The sequence below is a fragment of the Ornithorhynchus anatinus genome, chromosome X1 (assembly GCF_004115215.2).
Source record: "Ornithorhynchus anatinus isolate Pmale09 chromosome X1, mOrnAna1.pri.v4, whole genome shotgun sequence".
Taxonomy (NCBI): Eukaryota; Metazoa; Chordata; class Mammalia; order Monotremata; family Ornithorhynchidae; genus Ornithorhynchus; species Ornithorhynchus anatinus.
In genome coordinates, this window is record NC_041749.1 from 90,895,144 (window position 1) to 90,912,409 (window position 17,266).

Below are 17,266 nucleotides of genomic sequence, written 5' to 3' on the forward strand. Positions count from 1 at the left end.
TCACGTTGTCTAGGCCACTGCCAATCCAGGTGTTGCCATTTTTGTGGCAGACAGTGGATGCGGTGAAAAATATTTTTCCAAGAGACCCTTGCCAATCTTGAACACAGCAGAGGTGCCTGTAGGAGACCCGATGAGGATCTCATATCGTCTGTCATTCCCACCCAAGAAATACTATCCTCCCTCCCGCTCGGGAGCATAAAACTCACCACCGAGTGAGGTTGTCAGTTTTGCTCTATATTTGTGAGGCGAACGTGGAAGATGATTCATTTGTGGAGAGGAGAATTTGCAGAAAGCCTTACTGGAAGCACTTGGGAGTGAGATTAGGTATAATTTGAGAGGTCCAGTTGAGCTGTGACTTATGAAATTTGGCTTTTTCCATCTCAGCAAGCTTTGGTGTTAAATTCAATTGTTTCAAAGGACACTGGGGTTAGATAATGAATGGATTCATGTCCCTAACACTCAGATGCCAAAATTTAAAATTTGGCTCTAGCTAGTTAAAGGAATCAATCTATTACCCCAATTACATTCTGCATATTTTTAAAACTAGCAAAGCTATGTAGAAAGATTTGAGGTTTTTGGGGTTTTTTCTGTTGCAAAATTTATGTTCCATTGTAGTTAGCAAGCCACTGATTGTACACTGGGTAGATTAGCATTTGGAGACATCTTGGCTCTGCCACTTGTCTGCTGTGTGACCTTGGGCAAGTCACTTCACTTCTCTGTGCCCAAGTTACCTCATATGTAAAATGGGGATTGAGGGGCAGCCCTATTTAGGACATGGACTGTGTCCAATCTGATTAGCTTGTGTTTACCCCTGTGCCTGGTACAGCGCCTGGCACGTAGTAAACGTTTAATGAATACCATGGAAAAAAAGTTTATTTTTTCAGCCCTCTTGTGTAGACAAGTAGTCCTGGCCCACTCCAGGGCCACCTCACCCCACCTGACTTAAATCAGTGATCTGCATGCAAGCGCTCAGTAAATACTATTGATCGATTCAGTCATCCTTTGGAGCAGGATAAAATCTGGCTTTTTCCCTTTCCCTTCTGAACAAGGTCATAGCTGTCTCTTTGATCCCTTTCCCCTCCTGCACTCTGTCCTCTCCAAGATCGTTATCATGAGAAGAAACTCCTCTCCTCCCCTTTTCATCTTCTTAGCATGACTAATAGGAGGGAGCCCTGGAGAAAAGCCTCCCCCTTTTGCAGAAAATAACACACAGAGACTAGAGTGGCTACTGACGAGCGTTCGGAATGGCGGACATTGAGATACACGTGACATCACGTGTTATGCTGCAGTGCAATGTGATGACATCATATTTGCTGTTCTGCAGAAGTACGCCCAGTTCACCCAGATGTACAGTTTTTTTTTCAGAACAGTCCCTGAGCCCCCACCCCCACCCCCACCCCCCCCAATTGCCCCAGAAACATTGCATTCCCATCCTGGTTCCTCGCGAACGTGGCTGACACTCCCTAGCCTCAGAATGCGGTGGCAGAAACCGAGATAGTGGGATTCTGGGCCTTGAAAGTAAAAACACCAGACATAAAAGGGCCCGGTGCCTACGAGGCAAGAGAACAGGTCAGCTTAAGCTGGATGACTGGATTGACTTAAAACTCCTCCCTCAACCTTTTAGTCCTCCCCCATTTCATACTTCCTCCCCTCAGGACTGAAGGAGCTAGAACATCCTGATGGGAAGGTGGGAGGGAATGTCTTACTTCCCTAATGGCCCTAAGGCCTGCTAGGCTAGAATGGCTTCCTTCTCCCTTCCAGCACTTAGCTACGGGATCTAGCGGCCTTTCCCATGTCCCCTGTCAACCATCCCAGTGAAGGAGTGGAGAGAACAGGGTGCTCCTTTTCCCGGCCTCTCTCCCGCTTACCCACCTTTCCACATACCCCTTTCTCCTCCCTGAACTGGGAGGGAGTTCACGTTAGTCACTTTTCTTTCGGGGCCTGGGACAGGGAGGCCCCCCCGTGTGCTGACGGATGCATTCATGTATCAGGCAATCCAATCGTATTTATCAAGCACCTACTGTGCGTAGAGCACTGTGCTAAGCGCTTGGGAGAGTGCGCTATAACAGAGTTGGAGGCACATTCCCTGTCTGCAGCGAGCACGTGTGTGTGGTCCAGATCATCTAAGTTCCTGTCTGATCTCTTGCATAAATCAGTTCTTTTTTTTAATGTTTTTAAAGCAAAATATTTCTACGAAAAGATAAGGGCAGCTGTTTGTTTATGCGTGTGGATTAGCAACCAAGAACATGGATCCACTTTTACCAAAGTTTCCCCTATTTTGATATGGCTCTTATGAAAGCACAGATGAGCTTGATGAACATAAATGACCTTAATGCAGCCATGTCATAGGAAACATATATATATATATATATAAATAAGTATGCACTTCATATAAATCACTCTCTCGGCCTGCCTCGGTACAGACTGTCCGTTCCCCAGGCGTACCCAGTACAATACTCGGCACGCAGTAGGTGCTCGAAAGCTGTTGACCCCAATGCGGTCTAGCCCCCGGGCTAGTAATGTTCCTCTCCATTGACCGGTTGCTCAGAGCTATGGAGAGTGCACAGAAAATTTGATTTAGGAGGTCTGGGTCCTAGTTCCAACTCATTTACCAGTGCGCTGGGCAGTAATTGTTCCTCAGTCTCTTACATCCCTTTTCTCTCCTGTTCAGTAAGTGGGGGAAATTGCCTCCTGAAGGAGGGTCTCTGAACCTACCGTGCTGGGTAGTAGGTCTCCCTACGGTCCTTTTAACATGGGAGAGGAACATCCACAGGATTTTCCAGGCCACCTGTCCTCTCGGTCGAGCTGAAGTCCTCAAACCCCAGACCGGGGGAATTCGTTCCCAATGACGATTGTGTTCCTGGGGTCCAAATCCCGGAGACCTTTACCAGTTCTTGTGAACTTCACTGTAGCCTCCTTAGTTCCTAATCAACAGTTGTTAAATTGCTCTTTCTAATCAAGGCTCGGTCTGTAATGATTTATCAAGGGAAGACTTTCAACTGTCATATAGAGCTAGTTTTTGCTGCTAGAAAAATCAATTTCAAGTTTGCTGGACTTGGAAAAAATTAAACCTTGAAACATCTCCAATTTGGGAGAGATCACTGTGTTACTGATGCTGACCTATTAACGTCCTATCTAAGTACACATAAAAACATGGACGCTGCCATGGAAGCCTCAGAACCATGAAGAAAATAAACATTTCAGTAACTGCAAATCGTGCCCACCTCCTACCCCCACCCCCTGCACACACACCAAAGAGCTCCAGTGCCCTGAACCCTTCAGAACTTTGATTTCTAATTTGAGGAACTCTGGGATAGTTTGAGGTTGAAGCAGCTCTCTCATTTAGGAGCCAGATTTTTGAAACTGATTATCAGGTGATTTTAAAAAAATGCATATCTTGTATTTATGCCCACGTTACACATGTGGTTTCCTTTTGTTTTTGTAGATTATGCTAGAAGGGATAAAATGTATCCATCGATACAAGTGTGACAAAAAAAAAACACAGTAATCTTAGGCGTGGCATAGTAGCGTGGTGGCAAGTTCCTTGGTGGGTTGGAGTAGAAAACAACTGTGGACTTCTGTCACTCAGCATGTGGCAAACATGTTAACCCAGTTTTTGCAATGGCCAAAACTTGCATGAAATTGACATGTTGTTTTTCATGTGATGCACAATCAAGCTTTATTTGCCACCAAGAGGAATGTCTTATTTAATGCACCCATATTAACTCCAATAATCTTGCAATTTGAGGGGAGTTCACTAATGCACATTTGCAAGGAAGCCATGTTAATAGGTATGGGCAGTGTAGAGAATGGTGGGTGCTGTGGTTGAGTTCAGGGAAACATGTGAATGAGAGCGGAGATGTGAACATGGACCTATAAGTACTAAGCACTCGAGAGTACAGTATAATAATATAACAGACATATTCCCTGCCCGCAATGAGCTTACAGTCTAGAGAAAGCACTTCAGGTTTTATATTTTAGATTCATTTTCTTCATATATATATATTTCTCCTTCATTCTGGAAGGTACAGTCACTGATGATGAAATTTCACGTACGTTGTGTGGAGCAAAAAAGGCCAGTGCGGGCCGCCCCCCCCCCCCCCCCCCCCCCCCCCCCCCCCCCCCGGTCCTGACGGCCCTCAGTGTTTTCACTAAGGCTGCCTATTGCAAGCACTTAGTACAGTGCTCTGCACACAGGAAGCGCTCAAGAAATACGATTGAATGAACGATTGCTATCACGTTTGTTGTTTGCAATACCTGGCGTTGATTTTGCATTTCGTCTCAACCATCTTTATGAAACTCCTTTTCTCTTTTTATCGTATTTATTAAGCACTTACAGTGTGCCAGACACTTTACTAAGTGCTGGGGTAGATACAAGCTAATCAGGTTGGATCCAGGCCCTGTCCCACATGGGGCTCACAGTCTTCATCCCCATTTTCCAGACGAGGTAACCGAGGCACAGAGAAGCGAAGCAACTTGCCCACGGTCACACGGCAGCCAAGTGGTTGAGCCGGCATTAGAATCCAGGGCCTTCTGACTCCCAGGCCCGTCCTCTATCCATGAGGCCACCCTGCTTCTGTCTCCTCAAACTTGTGTCCGAAAAGAGCTGTCCCTCTCTTGATGGCAGTGTGTTAATGCTGGTCTGCCCGCCACGGCCCTCTCCCGGCTCTGAGCTGAGTTGCAACATTACCCGAGACTTTGTTTACTGAGTTCTTAAGGCGTTTCCTCCATCTTCTATACTTTCAGTTATCTAATGCTGCCGTGCAGAGGCGAGCATAGCTTCAACTCTTGGGACGTGATTACATTTCAGAACTGCGTTGGCTTTTAATCCAGTCTTGCCATTCGACATCAAGTTCGGCCCAAGAGTGATGCCGATGGGAGCGGCCAAGGAGTAGGGATGTGGCACCTGGAGGGAGTCCAGGTCTCTGAGCCGAAAGATGTTGGACACCCTTAATGGCCTTCTACCCCTTTAGTTTGATCTGGAGCCTGATGTGCCGCTGCTACGCGCTTACAGCCTCCCGAAGAGTGTGCCATGCCTTGACTCGATTTTTCTACTTCTATCGCTAGATTGTTGGGCAGTGCCTGGTATTCTCTGACAGCATCTAGTTCTGAGTTACTAATATGCCTTTCTGCCGTGTGTCCGGCTTCCCCGATGCAGGCTGTGTGCTTTTTGTTGTCGTCGTCGTCGTCTTTTGATTGACCGTCCGCCCGTAGCATTGGGCGTATTTAGCAAGGCAGTTTATAATCTTCTGTGTGTCGTTTTGGGCGTGTGCCCCAGAGATTCTATGGTCTGTCGACAGCCCAGTATCCCTAGGGACTTTGGATGATGCTCAAAGATGGAGTGTTCTAGGGAAGTGGAAGCATAGTCTAACACCTGACATCTAGGTCTTTAGTTGGCATCTTTCATGTGGCTGGTTAGAATAAGTTGCACAGAGCCAGGCTAACTCCAAACTCGTGCTTTAACCCATTGGTGGCAGAGAAGAGTTTGGGCAGGGCACTCTTAGTCCAGACACAGCCAGCCACACTGTCATGAAATAGTCTCAAAAATCCTAATTAATTTTTTTCAGGGCAGCCAAATTTACTAAGCGATTTTAGGAGTCCACATCTACTCATCACAGGCTTTCATAAAGTCTGTGTAAACCATAGAGTTCTTGGTGCCGCTCCCTGCGTTTTTCCCATCCCCGACGGACTGCCAAAATCACGTCACCTCTGCCACGCCATGGTCCGAGTCTGTGATTCCGGGAGCGTCCAGTCGACCGTACTCTTTGGTGGCCTGTCTGGGAGTACTCTGACTAGGATCTTGGCGGCAACGGAGAGTAACGTGGTGCCTCAGTAGTGGCCACGATCTGATCTTTCGTCTTTCTTCTTGAAGAGAGTGGTAACGGAGGCATCTTTGAGACTCTATGGGCATCTCCTTTGTGTTCCATATGTGGAGGAAGTGCTGTGTAAGTACGTAAGCCGGGGGTCCCCCTCCAGGCTCGTAGGTCTCAGCGGGTCTATGCCATTGAGGTCTTTGTGAGGAGGTATGCCACCGGGGCTTCGTACAGTCATTTTCTTCGTAAGGAGGTTGGTTCAGTTTAGTTGTTCAATTTAGTCATAATGACAGTAAATGGTGGGAAGAGTGAGTCACAGGAACCCAATTGGTTTTAATCAAAGTCTCCGTGGGCTTCTGGTTGCTCTGAGCTTTGAAAAGAACTGCAAGGTTTCATTACTGCTCTTAAAGGATTAGAAGTGGGTAGAGCTAAAAGTCTCTTAAATTAAGGCACTCAGTTCTGCCACAACGTGTGTTTCGGCAAGAATGCTACTGGGGAATTACAGAGCATTCTTCTGACATCACACGCCTGTTTGGATACAGCCCGACGTGGTGTTGGAAGAAACGGTCCGTGTGCGGAGACGTCTGGCCATACGGAGTGCTAGAGTGTGGGTTTTGTTTTTTTTTAATGCAGGGTTTTGCAAAAAGGCCACCTCCGGGTTAGGGGATAATGGGGTATTCCTTTACTGGTCACCACTGAGAAAATGGATGGGGCAATTTGCCAGGAGCCAGGGGACTTCCCCGCCCCCACCAATTAGGGGTGTTCCATTCCAGAATCCAGTTCTTCTCCCTTCACCCATTGCCATCTCCAGCTGCACCTTTTTCACAGGGCAGGGAGCCAGAGGCTGCCCTTTCGCTTGCATTTACGTGGGTTGCTTTTCTTTCTGTAGCTGGTCCAGAAATAAAATGATTGAACTGTGAGCATGGTCAAATCTAATTCTTCAGAGAAGGAGGAAGTTCTGAGCTCAGTCACTGAGGAAGAGAGGCTGCAGGGCTATCTATCTACATTAAAGAACCGACCTGCCAAATCAGAAAGTTGTTGCGTAGTGATTTGGTTTCATTTGACTCGTCTCCCATTGTTCACGCCGCTAATTAAGTTTGGAGTTTAAAAAATCCAAGTGTCTGGTATGGGAAAGTACCATCCCAACAGGGCACAGGTCTTAAAGGGTTTGTTGTCGTAGCTGCAACTTCACTTTCTTGTCTGTATGGCAGACCCCAGGCAGCATGGTGTGAAGATTCTTGGATTCATTTGCATCAACAAACCTGGAATCCTGTAACTTTAGCATTTGTGTGAATGAAACAGCAAAAAGCACGTCCCAACCTAGCCAGGCCCAAATTATACGTGATAGGCAGAGAGCGGGGACAGGTGTATTTTCATGCTTCCTGAGCCTCTCGTGTTTGAGGGCGGGGATCATATCAATCAGTGGCATTTATTGAGTGCTTACTGTGTGCAGAGCACGGTACTAAGCACTTGGGAGAGAACACTATAACGGAGTTGGGAGGTACATCCCCTGCCCACAATGAGCTGACTGTTACATGTCCCCACACGCCTCATTCAGTGCTGTGCACCCAGGAAGGCGCTCAGTCGATGCTGCTGATAACTGTTGGGGTTTGGGGTCCTTTTAGCAGTAAAAGGCCTACAGGGTGGGCGAGCGACTTTGCCTTTTCACTTGTCATTCCCAAGCCAGTGCAGAGGAATAAGGACCGTTGCCTATTTTCAGCGCTGTGCCACCTTTGCAGAGCCCGAGCCTTTTGAACCCTGAAGCTCAAAGTTTGGTTATGGGATCTGTGTGATGTTGCCTACTTTGAGATAACTAACCTAGTAGGGGCATCCGCGTTGCCTCATGTAAACTCTCCTTATGTCAGCCAGAACTGTACCAGTAGAGTATTAGGTTTGGGGAAGGTTTAATAAATAGCTCTTAAACATGTAGGAATCCCTGGAAGTGCTTTTCAAATTTGATTTCTTTTTTTTTTCCCTTCATTTCTTTCCAGGTGTCCCATTCAGTTGCTAAACTTATATTAGTTAATTTCCATTGGCAAGTCTCAGAGATATTGGAAAGGTAAGTAGGGAGTGGGGAGGTTATTTGCATTTTAGACTCTAAAATGAATTTGCACCTTTCCAAATGAAGTATTTGCTAGTAGATAATTTACTAGAGAAGCAGTTGGTCTTAGAGAAGCAGTGAGGCTTGGAGGGAAAGCAGAGACTTAGAAGACGGAGGACCAGGGTTCTAATCCCGTCTCTGCCCCTTGCCTGCTCTGTGACCTCATCTGTCAAATGGGGATTCAACACCCATTCTCCCTCCTACTCACTGTGAGCCCCATGTAAGATAGGACAGGAACTGTGTCTGACCTGATTATCTTATATCTGCCCTAGCACATAGAACAGTGCTTGGCACATAGTAAGTGCTTGACAAATGCCACAATCATTATCATTACTAGAAAAGTCACATTTTTTTCAGCCGTTCTACAAAGGTTTCTTGAGATGTAGGGGTACTTATTGAGGCAGGCGTTGAGCCTCTGCGATTACAGTCGTTTATGTTCCTCATTTCACTCTTCAAAAGCAACCCATCCAGGAGGAGATTCGCTTTGATAATTGGCAAGAGAGACGAATCCATCTCATCAGAAGAGATACTAGGTTTGAAGAGTATGAAAGTTGAAAGGAGCCCAACCAAAAAGCTCCTCCCCTCCAACCCCCTCTCTGATGGGGACATACAGTAAAGGCTGGTTTATAGTTGTTGGCAATTCCACAGATTCACATATATCATGTCACTTGAGATAGTCAAGGCAGAATTCTTGTTTTCTTCCCTGGGTCCGAAACCTAAGATTCCTATACACATCTTCTTTAAACTAGAGTGGGTTGTGTTTTAACCCATTTCGAGCTCATATAACAGGGCTGCAGGGAAGGAGGTAATGGCCGAGTCCCGTTTCCAAGGTTAGAAAAGTGCCCTTTCCACCTCTTAATAGTGGTGTTTAAGCGCTTACAATGAGCCAAGCACCGTGCCAAACACCGGATAGGTCAGGTCGACTGTCCTTGTCTCATGTGTAGCTCATAGTTTAAGTAGAAGGGAGGAGGATTTAATACCCATTTTACAGATGAGAAAACTGAGGCCGAGAAGTTGTGACTTGCCCAGGGTCACAGCAGGCAAGTGGCAGTGCCAGGATTAGAACCCAGATCCTCTAACTTACAGGCCTGTGGTCTTTCCACTAGGCCACACTACATGATCCCCACCCTCGGGGATCTTAGAATCGAGGTGAGGAGATAGACACTAAAAATAAACCACAGATGGGAGGGAAGTAGTAGAACATAAAGAAATATACATCTCTGTGGAGGGAAGAGTGCTGAGGTGTTGAAATGGCAGTTGGGAACGTAGGGTGGGGAGAGGAGAAATTAAGCAAGGAAGGCCTCCTGGAGGATTTTTGAGTTCAAGGAGTTGTGATTTCAAAAGGCCCTCGAAGATGGGGAGGGCAGCGTTCTGCCGGGTGTGAAGGGCGAGAGAGCTCCAGGCAGAAAGGAGAGCATGAGCAGGATGTTGGTGGAGAGAGAGTAGAGAAAAAGGCACAATGAATAGGTTGGCTTGAGAGGAATGAACCATGTGAGGTGGGGTGTTAGTGGGAAAGAAGAGAAGATAAGTAGCAGGGAGAGAGCTGATTGAGAGCTTTGAAGTCAATGATCAGAAGTTTCTGCTTGACCTGGTGAGGAATGGGTATCCACTGGAGGATTTTGAAGAGTGGGGGAGGCGTGTGCACAATGACCGGCCAGGCTGAGGAAACATCTTAATGTACCACATCAAGTGAAAGATTCTAGTACAGAGACCAAAAGGAAGAAGATTAGTGGCTGAAATCAGCAGTGGTGATGTCTTTTAGATGATCCCCGGGCTACCCTATTCCATTGAGGGGATTTTTGCATTTGTTTGAAGGTATAAATGCTTTGCTGTGTTGAGGTTCCTAATTCACTCCCTACACATTTAAGCAAATTGATTTTTGTCTTCTAGACACAAGTCCAATTCTGCTCAACTGCTGGTCGAGGCCCGAGTTCAGCCCAGCCTGTTGAAACATGTGAGCATCCTCTCTCTTCCATTGACATTTCGTGCTGCAATGATTCTTCATGTTTCTGTTTAGAGACTACTATTTCACAACATTGTCCGATGCAATTATAGCTTTGTTTAGAATCAGACGTGTCCAAGATATTTCCTGTTTCAAATATAGGCCTCAATCCTCCTTTGCAGTTGTTGGGTGAAAATAGTTTCCACACAGATGGTGGGGGGGGCGGGGGCGAGAGGGGGGCGGTAAACTACTGCAGCTACTCAGGACTAGACTAGAGGAGACTCTTGTGGGGAAATGAGGCAGGAAAGAGACGTGGAGAAAATCTGCATTGTCTGCTATCCTTTTCTGGCCCCGTCATTTTTGGTTACTGGAAATTGAAATAAGATACTTTCCTGGAGCTCTATGAAGAACGAGAGAAAATGGGGCCAGTTGTCCCAGAGGTTGTTGTTTTTGTTATTAATTCTCTAGGGATCTAGAGACAGTGGAAAAACAGAAGCTGAGCAAAGGGGTTGATAGGGATGAATTCCTCAAGTTAAGCTATTTCTTTGGCCTGGATGCATAGGGATACCGTTATAGCCAGGTTGTGGAGTGGCATTTGTCTAGAGATTGAATTTTGTACACTAGTTTGCCACGGTTCTAGAAGGTTTTTCCACCCAATCAAAGCCTCCCTCTGACTTAAGTTTTGTGTGACAGCTCCACTTTTGGTTCTGAGATGAAGTGTGGCTTGTAAAGACTAAAACCTTCTACAGTCTTTAAATTATTCTAGGAGGAGGAGGTGGTGATGTCTTAGCTAGGATTTTTCTGTACAATTGTCTTTTGGAGATGGGCTATGATGGGAAGGGAAATATGAATGTTAGCAGGAATTTACTGCTCTTGTTTACACTTGATATGGGAGTGGCTCGCAGTAATGCTAAAACGTGGGTTGTCTATGCTCTGTTCAGTCGAAAAACTATTTTGAAACATTGCAGTGGTGGCTCCAGGCGATCGCAGATACCGAGAGGTTATTTTTCTTCCTTGGTGGAAGAACATCATGCAAGCAGTGAAATGGCGGAGGACAAGGATCAGTCGTTTTTATTGAGCACTTACTGTGTGCAGAGCACTGAACCAAGCTGTTAGGAGAGTAGAGTGTAACAGAGTTGGTAGTCACCTTCCCTGCCCACAATGAGCTTACAGTCTAGAGGGGTCTTAGGGTCTTTTTTTTTTTTAAATGCCTCTCTTAGATTGCAATAAATTGTATACATCTTGGTGATCATAATAACTGGCAAGTGCAAGTTTGCCTAAATGTGCTTAATAGCCCAATGGGTATCAGGAAACCTTTTGACCGGTAGCATTTGTAGTGAGAGGTGTCACAGCTCTCAACTCTGGGAAGTTGAAACTCCGTCCTGCTGAGAAACCTGGGACAGATGACCTCCACCTGCCTTAGAGAGATCTTGGCTCATGGAATCTATAAAAAGGCCGAAGAATGACTTGAATGAGAAGACTGTAAAGATTTTGGAGAGCAGAGCAGTGGAAGTACCTTTAGGACACTGTTATCCTCAAGGCTTAACTAAGGCAGTGATTCTTCAACTTACTAGTTTCTTTTTGTGTGATTATAGTGTACTAATTAATTTTTACTCCCCTTTGCCCTTGCTCTTCTCCCTCCCAGCAGAGTTGCTGTCATCGCAATTTATCACTCGCACTACCTCGTGCCAAGCACAGTATTATAATAATTATGGTATTTGTTAAGGGCTTACTAAGTGCCAAGCACTGTTCTAAGCCCTGGGGTAAATGCAGGGTAATCAGGTTGTCCCATGTGGGGCTCACACTCTTAATCCCCATTTTACAGATGAGGTAACTGAGACCCAAAGAAGTTAAGTGACTTGCCAGCAGACAAGTGGCGGAGCCAGGATTAGAACCCAAGTCCTCCGACTCCCAAGCCTGTGCTCTTGCCACTAAGCCACGCTGCCTCAAGCTCAACAGTCTCCAATGGGGAGACAGTAAGGCAAAGAAAAAAAAAATCCCAACACTCAAAAGCCACCAGTACCATCCATAATAACAGAGGAGTAACTAATAACAGAGGAGTAGCTACTGAAGACTATTGGAGTCAGTTCAGTTTAATCCTTCTAGAGCCCTGTTATCTGCTTTGAACTCAAAGGTTCAAATGGTTTACGGCATTCCGGAGGTAAAGCTCAGAGAGCTGGCTCTTTGGCAGGCTCCGTAGTTGCGGGAGGTAGGTGCTCTTGGATGGTGATTGGGAGGATCAGGATATGGGGGAGCGCAAAGTCAGGTCTCAGGCCTCACTGAAGCCTGGGCTCTCAGGTATCAGGGAGATTGCAGAGTGGCTGACTCCTCTCTGCGCTTCGGCAACTGAGGGGAACGCAGAGCATGGGTAATCTATGGGTTTAATGTGTACGAGGAATCGGCGTAATCCACGTTTGCACTGAACAGGTTTCCTTTTGTCAACAGTATGCAAGAAAGTCTTCCCTGACCACCTGGTTAATTCTAACGACTTCTCTTCTGTCTTAATTCTCAAACTCTTGGATGCCTTTAATACCATTAGACATTCTCCTCCTCCTCGGAACGCTCCAGACTTGATTTTTGCCAACGTAGTAGTTGCCTATTCTCTCACCAAGCTTTCTCCATTTCCTTCGCTGGCTCCTCTTCCACTCCTCTCCCTTTAGCCCCGTGGGTCCCGCAAGCCTTATTTCTGGGTTCCCTACGCTGTGGCCGCTGTCCGCATTCTCTCGGGAAGCTCATACACCTGCGGGACTTCAGCTACCAACTCCCAAAGGATGACTCCCCCAGAGTTTCACGTGCACAGGCATACCTGTTTTATTTTCATTCCTTTATATTTTATCTCTTGTGTCTCCCGCCCCCAAAGTCCGAGGCACAGCTCACCCCGACAAGGGCTGGGGCAGAAGAAAACCGGAAAGAAGTAGGGGAGGGCCTGCTGGGGCTGTACCATCAGCGGTAAAGATTTCTGACCAAAGAATCACCTAGGGTGTCTTAAATAGTGGACGGGCCTGGCAGGAATCTTGACAAAAACGAGCAGCCGGGGCCGGCGAGAAGGCTGCCATAGGAACTGCTTGCCAGTGTAGAGTACTCTGGCACAGCACCAGCACTACGTTGCGATGGCTGGATGTAAATGGATTTTGTACATAAAATTACCGTGCGCACTTCTCAGTATGCTTCACCCGTTGCCCCGACTGGAAGGAACATGACAGGCAGGTACGGAGCTGTGCGAACCCCTAGTGCTGTAGTCAATTCCTTTGCCCAGGTTCACAGCCCACAAGTCTCTGCGGCTGAACTGAGCCTCGTTCGCTGTCTGTAACGGGAGATTCCGTCACTATTGGATATTGGGCTGTTTGTGTCCAGTTGTCTCCCCGATTAGGTTGTAAGTGCCTTGGGGTCAGGAATCATAATAACTAATAGTTGTGGTGGTACATGTTAAGCGCTTACCATGTGCCAAACACTGTCCTAAACGCTGGGGTAGACACAAGATCATCGGGTCCCATATGGGGCTCGCAGTCTAAGTAGGAGGGAGAACAGGTATCGAATCCCCATTTTGCCGATGAGGGGACTGAGGCCCGGAGAAGTGAATTAACCAGCCCAAGGTCACAGAGCAGGTAAGTAGCAGAGCTGGGATGAGAACCCAGGTCCTCTGACTCCCGGGCCTGTGCTCTTCGCACTAGGCCACACTGCTCCATGTCTTCTATTGTATGTTCCCAGGTTCTTAGCATAGCGCTCCATACTCAGATGCTCAAGGAATGTTATTTGATGATGAAATAGCCAGGAAGTTTTAATATGGTGCTTGTAATAAAATACATCTGTGAAGTTACTGAAGTAATAGAATAGTAGTAATAATAGTATTTATGAAGCGCTTACTGTGTGCACAGCACTGTACGAAGTGCTGGGAGAGAATAAACATGTGGGAATTAGACACGGTCTAGGAGGGATTGACTCCTGAGAAAGAAACAGGTTTGAAATGTACTAATTCTGGCTTCTTACTATGATTGACCTGCTTCCTATTTTGAATTTTTTTTAATCCAGCTCTTCAGTCCATAATCATATTGATCCCCCCAATCTGTGAAGCCTGTGGGACGGGATAAAAGGCAGCAATTGTGAACACAGATTTGTTGTTTTTTGTTTTTTTTTAATCTCCAAATCCTTATGTCCTCAGTCATTCATTCAATTGTATTTATTGAGTGCTTACTGTGTGCAGAGCACTGCACTAAGCCCTTGGAATGTACAGTTCGGCAACAGATAGAGACAATCCCTGCCCAACAACGGGCTCACAGTCTAAACAGGGGAGACAGACAACAAAACAGAACAAAACAAGTTCAAAGACTAGGAGTTGGGGGGAACTTTGGATCAGGACTTTTGTACCTTCTGACGTGGCAACTAGCATAATAAGGGCAGAATCAAATTGAACTAAAGGTTTTTAAACTCCTTAGAACCTAAACCAGGACTTACTCATTGATACGTGTACTGTTTCACACCAGGAAGGCACTCAAATATTATTAGTGCTGATGATGAAGAAACTATCTCAAAGAATCCTGTTGTTTATTGGCAGGGAGGATGTGCCTGAGATGGAGCTTCAGGAGTGTTGGACTTGGTGCATCTTTATCGCAAAGGTCTGCAGATGCCTACTGAGCTAATGTGACACTTTTTTCCCCCAGGCAATGGCACTTTCCTCTCACTGCGCCGTATGTATGCAGTATGTCCGAAAGGAGAACTTACTCTCTCTCGCTTGCCAACACCAGTTTTGCCGCGGCTGCTGGGAGCAACACTGTGTAGTTCTGGTCAAGGATGGGGTAGGAGTTGGTGAGTTGAGAACGAATCTGACGGAGAAAAAGAACATGTTGAGGAAAGAGTTGATCTGACTTACTTTTCAAAGCTGTAAGAGAAGCAGAATCGCTGGCAGACACATGTTTGGCTCTTGTTTCCCAGTCATGCAGTCCAATTGCTAGGATTTTGGCCCATCACATCCTCATTGTGGACAACTCCTTGAGTAATGCACTCTGAGTGTATTCCAATCATTTGTTTTAACTCTTGAGAGAGATGTGTATATCAAGACTGACGCCGTCTGAAACGACCATTGGCATCTTAATTACAGTCTTTAAAATCTGATCCTGCCAGGGATAGGAAATGGACCTCTCACCGAAGAGATCAAAGTCCTTTAGGAAGTGGCAGTTGGGGTCAATCAGTCGTATTTATTGAGAGCCTACTGTGTACCGAGCACTGTACTGAGCACTTGGGAGAGTGCAATATAACGGACTCAGTGGACAGACTCTCTGGTGAATTGAACCCTAAAACTTTTTTTGGTGTTACTGCTGGTGTAAAGTATTGGCACTGATGAGTACTTTACACACTATAGCAATAGAGCAGCATCTAAAAGGTTAGATTAGCTTGTCCTCCTTTTAGACTGTTTACTGTTGTCTGGGGGAAATAAGTAGATTTATAAGAAATGGTGGATTGTAACGGTCACCGTGGTCCCGTTTTCTGGAAACGTAAATGAGTTGGCACTCCCTCTGGTATTTGATATTTACCCCTTAAGCTGGCAAAGTTGTGTTGGGAACCCACCGCTTTTGCTTTTTTCATATATGTCTTTCCAACAGTGCTCTTCGTTACTTTGTCTCTGTTTAATAGAGGTCACCTGTATGGCTCAGGACTGCCTTCTCAGAACTCCAGAGGATTTTGTGTTTCCGTTGCTGCCTAGCGAGGAATTGAAAGACAAATACAGGCGCTACCTCTTCAGGGACTATGTGGAGGTATTACTTAAAAAAATCTTCCTGAAGTATTTGACTCCCTCTAATTGCTTTTGTCCCATTTTTCACGAGACCACTGTCTGATCTTTGATATCACTGTCTTCATACTAAATTCTAAAATTAGGCCTGTGGCAAAGTATATCAAGTACTTTGTGCCCATTCAGAATGTTAGTATTAGTACCGGAGAAGTTTCCAATATTTTAGCACTTCCCCCTCCCCCTCCCCAACTTCCCTCCCACCCCACCTCAGCATCCCTATCCCTAAAGCCCTCAGAGAAACTCTGTCTTTGCTACTTGGTCTATTGAATACTGTTGTACCCCGCTCTCGGTTGGCTTCCGTGGAGATGGTGTTAATAGCGGTTAAAAAACAAAACAAACCACAAATATAGTTAAGTGATCAACAGTGATGGAATTTTTTTTTACCAAAGATTTTTGCATTAGATTTTGATATAGCTATGTAAGTACAGTGCTCAATTTTCCAAAGTGTTATCTTTCACATTCTATTTAGCCCAGAAGCACCTTGTGTTAACAGATCTGCCATATGTCATTATCTAATGCTAAATTGAAGCACCGTGGCTCAGTGGAAAGAGCCCGGGCTTGGGAGTCAAAGGTCATGGGTTTGAATCCTGGCTCTACCACTTGTCAGCTGTGTGATGTGGGCAAGTCACTTAATTTCTCTGGGCCTAAGTTACCACATCTGTAAAATGGGGATTAAGACTGTGTGTCTCACATGGGACAACCTGATTACCCTGTATAATAATAATAATGTTGGTATTTGTTAAGCGCTTACTATGTGCAGAGCACTGTTCTAAGCGCTGGGGTAGATACAGGTAATCAGGTTGTCCCACATGAGGCTCACAGTCTTAATCCCATTTTACAGATGAGGTAACTAAAGCACAGAGAAATTAAGTGACTTGCCCAAAGTCACACAGCTGAGACGTGGCAGAGCCGGCATTCGAACCCATGACCTCTGACTCCCAAGCCCGTGCTCTTTCCACTGAGCCACCCTGTATTCATTCATTCATTCAATAGTATTTATTAAGCGCTTACTATGTGCAGAGCACTGTACTAAGCGCTTGGAATGAACAAGTCGGCAACAGATAGAGACAGTCCCTGCCATTTGACGAGCTTAGAGTCTAATCGGGGGAGACGGACAGACAAGAACAATGGCAATAAATAGAGTCAAGGGGAAGAACATCTCGTAAAAACAATGACAACTAAATAGAAACAAGGCGATGTACAATTGATTAACAAAATAAATAGGGTAATGGAAATATCTACAGTTGAGCGGACAAGTACAGTGCTGTGGGGATGGGAAGGGAGAGGTGGAGGAGCAGAGGGAAAAGGGGAAAAAGGGTTTAGCTGTGGAGAGGTAAAAGGGGGGGTGGCAGAGGGAGTAGAGGTAGAAGAGGAGCTCAGTCTGGGAAGGCCTCTTGGAAGAGGTGAGTTTTAAGTAGGGTTTTGAAGAGGGGAAGAGAATCAGTTTGGCGGAGGTGAGGAGGGAGGGCGTTCGGGGACCGCGGGAGGACGTGGCCCAGGGGTCGACAGCGGGATAGGCGAGACCGAGGGACAGTGAGGAGGTGGGCGGCAGAGGAGCGGAGCACACGGGGTGGGTGGTAGAAAGAGAGAAGGGAGGAGAGGTAGGAAGGGGCAAGGCTTTGAAG

At 46.2% G+C, this 17,266-nt stretch overlaps 1 protein-coding gene across 4 annotated transcripts in view; it reads left to right on the forward strand.

Annotated features, from left to right (window-relative positions):
• The window catches only part of ARIH2 (ariadne RBR E3 ubiquitin protein ligase 2), a 72,527-nt gene that overhangs the window by 27,023 nt on the left and 28,238 nt on the right, over positions 1–17,266 (forward strand). For all 4 annotated transcript variants that reach the window (XM_029051604.1, XM_029051606.1, XM_029051605.1 and 1 more), the window contains 4 exons: positions 7,805–7,872; positions 9,805–9,868; positions 14,515–14,659; positions 15,485–15,606. In XM_029051604.1, the coding sequence (XP_028907437.1) occupies positions 7,805–7,872; positions 9,805–9,868; positions 14,515–14,659; positions 15,485–15,606 (399 nt within the window). The remainder of the gene's footprint in view (positions 1–7,804; positions 7,873–9,804; positions 9,869–14,514; positions 14,660–15,484; positions 15,607–17,266) is intronic.